This window comes from Cynoglossus semilaevis, chromosome 19, assembly GCF_000523025.1.
Source record: "Cynoglossus semilaevis isolate Cse_v1.0 chromosome 19, Cse_v1.0, whole genome shotgun sequence".
Lineage (NCBI taxonomy): Eukaryota > Metazoa > Chordata > Actinopteri > Pleuronectiformes > Cynoglossidae > Cynoglossus > Cynoglossus semilaevis.
Genome location: NC_024325.1, coordinates 13,171,546 through 13,183,460, shown reverse-complemented (window position 1 = coordinate 13,183,460; position 11,915 = coordinate 13,171,546). Strand labels below are relative to the sequence as shown.

Sequence of the window (11,915 nt, the reverse complement as noted above, 5' to 3'; positions counted from 1 at the left end):
TATATATATATGTATATATATATATATACTGTACATATAAGCATATATACATATATACACAGTGTCCTGGTGGCTCTAAATACAATTTAGGTTGCTAATAAATACTTTGTTCCACACCCTGAGAGGCTAATCCTGTCCTTATACACACAGTATAAACAGAGGATTAACATTGTAGAGCTATAAATGCAGTGAGGTGAAAAGTTGGCAGTAACTGATACATGCGAGTGTGTGAGTGTGTGTGTTAAAAGGGTAAAGGTCCTACTGTAATAATCCTATAATGATAAAACAAGTCTCCGGGGGGAAAATACGAGTCATAACAAATTTGTCCAGGTGGGTTTTATGACCTCCACAACATAAACAGATGTTTTTTGATGGAGGAAATACAGATGTACATATTTTATTTTGTTGAAGTTCATCTCTATGTCACTGCTCACTTTTAATTTTTACAGGAAGTTTACAACAAGGTATAAACAGTTCTTTGTAAATAATGAACTCTTGAGGTTTTATGGATTTCATTTCCTTTTTCCAAGAACATAATCTCTGACAATTACGAAATAATTCTCAGGAAATTGCTTCTTTATTTATTTTATAATCATGGCAATTTAGGACTTTTTATAGTAACATTGTATTTGGTTTTCTTATGGAAATTTAAACAAGTTTGTCTATGTTCTATTTTTTCTTTTGTATTTCTTTGAATTGATAAAATACGTTCTAATTTTTTTGTATTTCTTTGAATTGATAAAATATTTTTAATAAACATTTGATAAAATATTCTAATATAAATCTTATAATGCTGGGGGAAAAATAGAAAGGTGCTTCGTTTGGTCTTCACTGGTAAAAAATAAACATAATAATACTTATAACTAAGTCATTAAGTTTTGTTTTTAACTGTAACTTAAACTCTTAAACCACTGCCTTTCAGTGAAGGAAAATCTTTGACCTCAAACAGCTCCAACACAGGCTGAGTCAGAGACCCTGCAACAGGCACGGAATAATCCCCGTCTGCAGGATTTGGACTCTGCAAACACTCAACGAAGGGCTGATGTGTTTACAAAAAAAAAAAAAAAAACTTAAAACAAAACAATGTGGTAAAGAGAAGGAGTGAGACTGAAAGAAGGAGAGAGAAAAACAGATATAACCAGCTGGCACTCAGTAGACTGTACATACTGTACCCTGTGAGGTGGCACTGGGCCCAGACTGGGCCTGTCGCCAGGTCCTCTGTACAACAACAACTCACAGACTGACTGACAAACACACTCATACTCATACACACACACACTGACTGACAAACAGGGAGGAAGAAGGGGAGCAGTAGCAGTAGCGGTAGCGGTAGCGTCTAAAAGCGTTTCACATCAACGACAATATACACATACCAACAAGTGTCTCAAGCCGCTCCCCCCCCCCCCCCCCTCCCCCCCTGCATACCAACAAGTGTCTCAAGCCGCCCCCGTTCCCCCTTCATCTCCACCAATGATCTATGGAGTCTGAAGCCAGCTGCCTGATGATGGCAATGAAGTGATATCATCATCACAGAGAAATTAGATTAAAATATACAGGACATAAACAGCCGTAAAAGTAGCTAACAAATGACGGAGAAGGGTTTTGCAATTGGAAAAAAAAAGGGGAAAATTTATTTTTTGTACCTAATTTAGCATTTCGTTAATTTTTTGTGGTTATGTTAACTCAATATTTTTTGCCTAACATTCAGCTATTTTGGGATATATGACCATTTACAATTCACTGATAGCCATTGTGCTAACATAAAGGGCTAATTTACATTTTTCTACTAATTTTCTATTTAAACAATCTATTTATATATATATGTACTTCATATTATTTTTCTCACATCATTTGGCTAACTATAGGCTATGTCAGCAAATCAAAAATTCTCTTTGTTTTCTTCGACTCCATTATTTTAGCTACTGAGTCTCATGACACTCAAAAAAACTTTGATATGTGATTATATATTATTGAGTGGCTAGTTTGTTTTTTTGTGGCAAATGGAAAAATGTTTCACTCTTTTACATGCCAACATGGAGTGTTCCCAGGCTTTCCTATTTTGATTTTATTTTTATCAAATTCAAACAAAATTATTTTTCCCATGGACTTAACTTAATTCTATAATCATTATTTCCCATTTTTATTTTGTTCGACATCCATTTTTTATTTGCTTTTCTTCAGTAATTTGGTCGTCTATTTTATTTTGGTGGTAGGGTGCCATTTAAAATATTTTTCTACACCTGCCTCCATGTTTGGCTTTATTTGTGGTACTAAAGATTAGAGATTTTTGGGACTCGGTGTGGCGGCAACATTAACGAGAGATGTGACAGAAACAAAGCATCGAGAGTCAATCCCTGGAACTGGGGTTGGGGCAGGGGGTAATGTTTGGGGGTGGGGAGCAACAGAAAATATCAGAGCGGCTCCTCCTCAGTGTCAGTTTTGTCTCCTTCTCTAAACGTCACCTGTCTGCACTCCAACTCCTGTTTTTGCCTTTTTTTTTATCTCAGACTAAAGCGACGATGGCGATGTGTGAAACGGTACAGGTGGAAGTCGAGCATCAAAACAAGACGCGAAGAGAGAGGAAAAGAGTTGGTGCTCTCGCTGCCAATGTTGCTAAAAATATACTGCCCACATCTTCAGCTCTGTTGCCCAAGATGTTTTTCTTCCCCACCCATATAATATGGTTTTGACTGTGAGAAGACGTCCTAAATCTTTAAATATGTCCCAATAATCACTTAAGTTTTTTGATTTTTGGCTAAGGCGAGTCTTACATTCCTAATTCTAACTTTTAACCAATATTATATCAAGCAACTTTCCTTCTTTTTTTTGCTAACCTTAGCCGCCACTCATCGTCTCACAGCCTGCGGTCATTAGCAATAGTTAAATACTTGAGAGGAGCTACGTCCGACCGCCTCCTAGAGCTGAACATGTTTGACTTGTATTTGGTCAATTTTACCTCTATTTTGATGGGTTTTAAAAATAAAGGCATCACCACATGAGCTTAAAAGGGCTAATTCACACATTTCACTGGCATTCTGCCCAAAACCTGTGCTAATTTCTGACCCACTGCTCTTCTCCTCCTGCTTTGACAGTTAAGTGAAAAAAAAAGAAAAAAAAAAGCAGCGGTTCACATTTGGAGACGCCGCACTGCAGCTTTTAAATAAACAGTGAAACATTTCCTCGCAGCAACTTTTGTATTGGACACGCTGAGTCGTCCGCTGAGCCAATTCACGGGCTCAGCGTGAGTTTGTCATTCGTCTTTGTCACAACAGAGCCCGGGAGTCGACATCCATCTCGGTCATTGTTTCAAATCTGCTCACATACAAACAAACGACTGATCCTGGCAAATTATTGTTTTCTGTTACTGTCAGTATGTGGCACCAGGAGGAAGGAGGCTTTGTACCTTTTCAGGCCCTGATAACACCATTCAGAACACGTCTGACTAATCACAGGGCAGCTGTGGATTAATCACCCTCAGTCATGATTGTGATCAGAAACAATCACAGAAATTAAATTGAGGTAAAACAACATTTTTAAAAATGACACATGGTATTTTCAAGGCAAACATCTAACCTGAAGTTCAAGCCACTTTATGTAAATTTATTCTTTATCACCCTAACCTGCTACACATGCTTTTTTTCTACCTAAAAAAAAAGGAAAGAAAAAAATATTTGATAATAAGAAGCTAAAAATTAGCGATGGTTAATCTAACTCAGGTAACTCAGTTAACAAAATGTAAAAAAGCTTATTTAAGATAAAGGTTCTTTGTTGAAACGAAAACATTTTCCAGCAGTGTGAACGGGCAAATAGCAACATGTTTTAAAGCTGATGGACGATGGAATTACACGTGAAATAGCTAGCATGCACATTTTTTTTTTCTTTTGAAAATTCCTAGCTTTTGTCACTTGATACCAGACTGGAAATTTTCATGGGATTATTAAAAAAATACATGTTAAACAAGTTTTGGATTGTGTGTCTGCAACAGTATATAGGTATGTTTATGTGTACATGTTTAATAGTAGTAGTATCATAGTAGTAGTAGTAGTAGTAGTAGTAGCAGGGCTTCCCTCTGAGATCCCATGACTTTTACAGCGGCTCCATCTGCACTTAGAGCCTTAGAACTGAGGAGCTTTTTGCTGCCAGTAAAAAGTGACTCCAGCCCATTAAAGTGGTCCACACTAAGTACAGGTATGTGTGTGTTCTCGTCACATACCTATACTTGCGGGGGCAATTCTTGGAAAATATTATTGCCTAGGAGGACACTGTGGCCTGCTGCTGGGGACATTTCACAGGTCCCCACTGAGAGAGTCTGATCAGAAGTAAGGTAAGGACCGACGTCAGGCATATGTCATTGTTATGGTTAAGGTTTGGGTGAGGGGTCGGGGACCACACGGTGTCTCTGTCTGGAGATGATGAAGCCGTGCAGGTCCGTCTCTCTGAGCCGCTCAGATTTATTAAGATCTAATTTTATCCATGAACCAGTGAAATAAAACTAACTGGGTTACACTGTACATTCACACTTTCACAAACCTGAGTATTTATAACAGCAGCGTGCGACAAGCTCCCCTCCTGTATTCAGCTGCAGCTACTTCAGTGTTGGCCTTTTGATCAGACTTTCTATCAAACACATAAAGGACCTATTTTCCACAGTACGCTGCGTTCACCCACACTCCGAGTTTCTGAATGGACGTTAAACACATTTATGAGCGAAAAAAAACTCCACAGAAGTGTGGATTCACTTCACCAAGAGTCACTCTCACGCTCTGGATTGTGACCGACCGCGCTGCCGTGTTCTCGCCATTTCTTGCTCTTCACTCATGTAAATAAACAATCTGAAATGAAAACGACTCAAGGACGGAACTCTTGAAACTATCACTCGAGCTGCCGCGAAGGTAACAAGGCAGCATCCTTGAGAGTAAAAGAAATAACATGCAGAGAGATTTGATAGAAACGAGCGGATAAATAAGCTGCAGCGGAGCTGGACTGAGAGCACTGTACAACTGCACCAAGGCCAAACAAAGGGGCATGAACTGTTTTTGATGCACAGAATCTAGGACCTTTTTATCTAAAAAGAGATATTAACCTTTCAACATCACAAGAAAAAACATCACTTAAACAGGAAAAAGAAGAAAAATACAAGGAAATTTGATTTTTTTTTTTTGATGAATCATATTCTTTTCCCCAGATGGAGTTTGTGTTAAATTTGTTATTGTGATACTTTTCATATTTTCTATTTATTTATTCTATTATTACCAGATATATTTATTATAATAATTATTAAAATAATTTCTACTTAAACAAATTCTAATATTTATCAAGTTTTATCAATTTTCTTTATAATTGTATGATAAATTGGGATAAATTAGAGCTATATTTATGCACATATATGCATTTTTGTATAAACTGTGTAAACACTTTTCCATTATTTACCGTTTTCTGTTTTGGTTGAACAAATTTGGCTGATAAGTGAGTTGTTTGGCTTAAAATTAATCTCGATAATTAGTGAGTTGTTTGGCTTAAAATTAATCTCACACGTGACGACAGCAAATCCCGCCATCTAAAAGATATTTACAAATTACCATCGTGGTTCTGTAAGGATAGAGTTCTGGTGTGGTTCCAGAACACTTGGGTTCGGTTCCCTTACCTGAGTGAGAAAGCAAATGCATCCGTAGACGGAGGCTGTCCAGGAAGCTCTTCCCGCACAGCTCACAGCCGTAGGTCTTCATTTCACTGTGCATCTTCCTGTTCAGACAAAGAAAGAAAAAAGGAAAAAACATTAGCACTGAGTTGATGTTTTTTTTACCAACAGTACAGACATTCACAACCCAAGAGCTTAAAGGCTGAAATCCTGCCAGACAGAGGTTTGAAACAGCTAATCGTTAGCTACAAATTAGATTGACGTGCTAAGAAATATCCTGGCAAACACACTTTTCAAAGACACATGACCAAGACACTCATGGCAATGACTTTTCTAAACTCTAAGACGACACAGACTGAGAGCAAATCAAATATAAAATAAATCAAGTGTCTTCTTCAAAAGAACCAGCCATGAGGACGTAACAGAGTTCAGGAGACAAGAATCAGAGTCCATATCTGATTTGGTGCTAAAGGCCTGGAAGATTTGGAAACTCAGTAACACCTGACAATATTCAAGGTGTGTGTGGGAGTGTAAGGGGGCGGGGCTTCCTGGTAAAAATTACACTTTTGTTCTGGAAAGACCAGTCGGTTCGAGACGGTTTATTTGCGAAGTTGGAATTAAACTTAGATTAGAGTCAGAACTGTATTAGGACGGGGCATATATCTGGGAGTGTTAACAGTAAGGGCCAAGGGGAACATGGTATGTACATGAGAAGTGCTCACAAAACACAGAAAACAGTAAGTGTGTGTGTGTGTGTGTGTGTGTCCTACAGTTCCCACAGAGCCCACGGTCTTCACACAAATCATTATCCCTGAGAGGGAGTGAAGCACTGAAAGTAATTGGGGAGATGACAGTTGTCAAACAACTGCAACTGAGCCTTGAGCTTTCTGGGAAACTTCAAATACCTGGAGACATACCTGGAGAACATCAAACAACAGTACTTTAAATTACACTACAAATTACACAGAAAGAGTTGTTGAATTTGTGGCTTTGTCAGTTTTTCTGGATAAAGTTTGTGACTTATCGTTGTTTGTCGTTTTTCCACTATATTAACTGTATTTCTTTTAGTTTAATAATCTTGTTTTCTGATGAAGGCTGACAAACCAAGATTAAAAAAATGCTCAGATAAAAGTATGCAGGTTAAAAAAATAAATTATAATTAAAACAATTCATTTAGCAAAATAGAAAAAAAAAATTAAAAATTTATATAAAAAATAGAAAAAATAGAAAAAAAATTAAAAAATTAAAAACAAAATAGCAAAAAGCTAAAGAATGACCATTTAAAAACATATATCCTTCAGAAAATAAAACAAAACAAAAAGAATAGTTTAACAAAAAAAGTCCATTTGTTTCTTTTCTAATGCAATTTTTAAAACAATATATATTAAAAAAAACTCTATTTAATTCTTTTGCATTGTGAAACTAAATCAAACTGAATTCTATTGGTTGTTCTTGGATTGTGATGAGGAAATGGTTTGAATTCTAGAATGTTCTACGCACTGCTGAAAATAACACACGTCCCAGGATGTACAGCTGAAGTGTGACTGATCGTGTGTGAGCGCCTAAAAAACGTCTGGATCTGAGCATCAGGTGATAAACCCCCCCCCCAACACACACACACACACACACACACACAATAAATTTGACTGATAATACGCGTTCTCAGGGAAACGATGCCCTTGATAAGAAGATGAGCTCAAACTTGGGAAAAGATGACAGCCATCCATCTTCACCAGGCCTCAAGAGGAGACGAAGGGGGAGTAGGAAGAGGAGGTGCCATTTACCCCAAAAAAAAAAAAAATTGACTGATGATGTCAGATGTTGAATGCAAATTGATTTACAACTTCTTCTTCCTACTCTGTTCCTCCAGAGGGACAGACAGAGACATTAGAGCGTGTCCTGTGGCAACTGCTGCAGCCGTTATTAAGCCATGAAGTCAAGTATGAACTGACTGACAATTAATGGCTGTAAAAAAAGAGACAGGGAGGGAGAGGGAGAGAAAGGGAGAACACGTCCTCCAAGTCTTGACTATTTACCCAGTGTTAAGTGAAAACATGACTGGAAAAGGATCTTGGAAACCCAAACCAGAATAATGGCCCTTTGGCAACTTGTGACTAATTAGAAGGCTCCATAAAAATGCCAAAAGTCCCCGAAAAGAAAGACCGATTTAAAAAAGACAAAAAGTGGAAAAGAAAGTGACACAGAGGGTCAGGAATGACACAGCTGGGAGCATTTTCAACAGTTAAAGAAACACTCTCTCACACACTGGTAAATATCAGACTTTTCACCGTACAGTGGACACTGTCGAATGAGTAAAACAGCAAAGACTGATGAATTTATCTACAGTTGTTTTTATCTCAGGGCTGAGCAGACGCCACAGCATTTGGACGTTTTTAGTGGTTGTTCCAAAAACAAACAAAAAAAAAAAATTCTACATTGTAATGATGGATTTTCAAAGGCTGCAGGACACATTATCTGATGTCACCTACTGTATGTCTATAGAAAATATATATAATATATATTAGCTTTGGATTGATTGCTTGAAAAGAAGTGCAGGTTGACTTTGTTTTTTATTACTACACTGCAAACACACAAATGAAGTTGTCAAGGCATGAACAAAAAAAATAAAAAAGCATATTTTACAGTTAAAAAATTAGCTAAAGACTATGACAGTCAAAGGCAGAAAATTATTTAAACTTCAGCAAAATCTAAATATAAGAAATGATTTTAATTTCAAACATTTTGAATTTGTTTTTAAATAATACCCAAACAACTAAAATCAAAATGAAGAGTGAAATAAAAAAATTAAAAAAATCTTTTCATTCTTTACAGGAGCACACACACACACTCTGAAAAAAAACACAAACCAACTGCATTAAAGTGCATGAAGAAAACCTTCTCACTGCACAGGCAGCAGCACAAAGCCTTTCCCCGGCCCTTTGTGTCCCACCTCAGTCGGACCATTGTGGACCCTGAACGCAGCACTGATAAGGTTCAGATGGACTCACTACAACCACTGGTAGTGGAAACGACACCATGTATTTGTGAAAACGTACAAGAGTGAGTGCTGATGAACACACCGCGCCGCACCGCGCCTTTGTGTGTCTGCGCCGAGTGCGAGTTGAATTTAACTGCAATGGCCGCCGCTATGTACGCTGAAAGAGCGCATTAGACGATGTTCAACAGAACGCTAAGAGCAGATGTTCTAGTAATTTAGTCTGTTAAAGGACAGGTTTAGGACTTTCACAAGTCGCTCTGTTGTTGGCTCTAATAGCATCCTCTTATGGCAGTTAACTACACTGACTCCACTGTGATGCCAGACCTCCTATTCCCATCTTTATGTCTGCTAATAAAAAAGGAAATATAGCCAAAAGTGGGCCAAACGATGTTAAAATTAACCACTGGAGCTAATGTGTGTGAAATGATACTGAGGTGATGTGATATAATGGGGCCTGGAATGGCCTCAGGCCACCAAAAAAAAATCCAAAATATTAAAAAATATATATTAGTCAGGTGATGAATAAATCAGAAGGAAATATTCCTAAAAGTACAAGTACCTCTTATTTCGAGAGGAAAAAGTACAGAGTGTTTTATCGCAGCTTAGGATGGAAAAAATATGGGTGAGAATTAAGGTGAATAAATAATTTATCTCCGTTTATGATTTCAAAATATCATGATTTAAATTCGGCTGCAAAAGTCCAGCTGTGCTCCACGAAAATGCTAAAGGTTAGCGAGTGAAGGCTAGAAATGATTGAGCATTAAGTAAGTAAATCTAACTGGGAATTGTAAACTTGAAATTAGTGAATATATGCTAAAGATTTAGATTTTAAAACCATCTTAAAATCCAAGAGTTAGCCAACTAGCATGTTTAAAATGATTTTAAAATCATCTTAAAATCTAAGAGTTAGCCAACTAGCATGTTTAAAATAATAAAAAAAAAAACAGTGTGATATCACTTAAATAAACGCCTAATTTAAAAAATTACAGTATGATATCACTTAAATAAACGCCTAATTTTTCTTTTTAAGTATTAGTTAAAAATATATGCATTGTGAACATTAGTCATAGTTACAGGTAAATTTATGTCGACATTATTGTCGTCAAGAAAACAACTGCATAAGCTAATAGCTAATGGCGAACATTTGATAAATTTGCCCTTTAAATTTACAAAAGAGTCCACCAGGGTGAAAACATATACCCCCATTAAACTCTAAAAGGTGCATTTAAACAGCACCTGAGAGTAAACAACGGGTTCTTCTGTAAGTTTTATTTGCCATGAAATGGGGAATATGATTAAAGCCGGCTAATAATAGACTGTAATTTGACTCCAGTGATGTTTAATGTTTTGTAGAAGGATGATAAAAATATTGTCTCAGCTCAGTGATTTGGCTCCAACACGGATAACACACACGCACACACACACACACACACCATCTTCTGTGCGTGTGTGAGCTCATGTGGGGTTGGAGGGTGATTTGAAACAGACCGACTGTAGCCATTAAGGAAGTTCTCATAAAACTCTCTCAGGCCATTTACTCAGTTAATAATCGACTTTGTCCAACAGTCACTTTTGACAACGGCAATAAATGTGAAATTTATGTCAACAAAACATATGCTGATCACCTCATGTGGCGTGTTTCCTCGTAAAAGGCGAGCTTTATCCAGGGGAGGGCCGCCTCAGTGCATCTGTGTGTGTGTGTGTGTGAAATACGAGTCGATTAAAGGCTCGCGTTATTGGAAAGCAACAGATTTCCTGACATAATTTATAACTTTTTTACTCCTTTTCATTCCTGCAACTGGATCTGACATAAATTATAACTTTAGCTGCACGTGTGCTAACAACAGGGTCAGAAATTAGCAGGAGCTCGGGGCCAAACGCCTCGGAAAATTCTGAAATTGCCTTTAAATTGTCCATATTGAGGCTGTTAATGGCTCCATAGATTAGTTCTTGGTGAAGTTTGAAATCTCTGAAGGAGGAGACGCATTTCCTGTGTGTTATTGTGGGATCAAATTTGAAAAAAAAAATAATTCGTTAACAATACATAGAAATATTTTTAATATTAAATATTAAAAGTTTGCAAAAATATAAATAAAATGTTTCCAAAACATTAAACAAAAACACTGGGGAAAAAAGTTCAAATGTACCAAAACTTAAACATGGTTCTAATAGTGATAAAAGAATTTTATTTTATGAGACTAAATATTAATAAGAGAAAAAAAATCAGAATAATTAAGAGTTAGCCAGAAAAAATGTTAGTCGCACTCATATATGTAAATAGTAATAGCATCGTCAACAATGGCTAAGACGTAGCACATGACTTAATATTAGAGTCATTTTAAAATCAACTTTATTAATTTAGTCAAATTATATATAAAGGTGAGCCAAACGTAGCCCATGGTAAGTCAATAACAGACTAAAACTCAGCAGACAGATAACTAAAAGTTAATCATAAAAAAACGCCAGTAAGCAACCAGCCAAAACAACCTTCAGCCCAAAGTAGTAGTAGATAAAAGTCAGCAGAAATAATGAAACAAAATATTCGGGGTTTAACTTGGAAAAGATGAAAGTGCCTACAAACTGCCACGGGTCACACAAGTTAGATATAAACTAATTAGAAAGTAACTCAAATGTAGTTAATTGCAAAAAGGAAAAAAAAAAGGTTCGTCAAAAATACTCCAAACACCCCAAAACTCATTTCATATGGTCCCAAAAATCTCCACTAAAGACAGGGCTTTGGTTTGTTTTTGATGGATGGCAAAAATAAAAAGCTTCTCACCCTCTTATTTATAACACGAGAGTTTATAAAAGTCCAAATAAAGACGCCGAGCCACAATAAAAATGAGTGAAAATAACTGAGGTCCTTTCATGTGCTTTGTGAGTCATCAAGATTTCACATGATTGGGCTGGAAGGCAAGCAGCCCACTGCCAAACCTCATTAGATCCAATGATCCAAGGCCTGGAAACTCACGCTCTCCGGATCACACCGTCAACATCTCATATCACCACCATCTCATTTATTAGACCCAAACAGTGAAAAGGCCAAACAAGGCCGCACCGGCCTGGCCTGATGACTTCCTGTTATTTATTTTTTTATCATCTCTCGCCTCGACACTGCTCTCTATCCTCGTCTCTCCTTTCATCTTTTATTTTTCTAAATTATTTTCCATCCTCCATAATTCCTCCGGTCCTGAGGGGAGCCATAAACAACACGAAACAACGTGAGTAAATAAAAGCTGCGCAGAAAGAATGAAAAAAAAAAGACGAAGTGATGGAGGG

General features: G+C 37.0%; 1 protein-coding gene across 3 annotated transcripts in view; it reads right to left on the bottom strand.

Annotated features, from left to right (window-relative positions):
• Window positions 1-11,915, bottom strand: part of zbtb16a (zinc finger and BTB domain containing 16a) — a 155,153-nt gene that overhangs the window by 88,684 nt on the left and 54,554 nt on the right. For all 3 annotated transcript variants that reach the window (XM_008333082.3, XM_008333084.3, XM_008333081.3), the window contains exon 3: window positions 5,645-5,742. In XM_008333082.3, coding sequence (XP_008331304.1) covers window positions 5,645-5,742 — 98 coding nt within the window. The remainder of the gene's footprint in view (window positions 1-5,644; window positions 5,743-11,915) is intronic.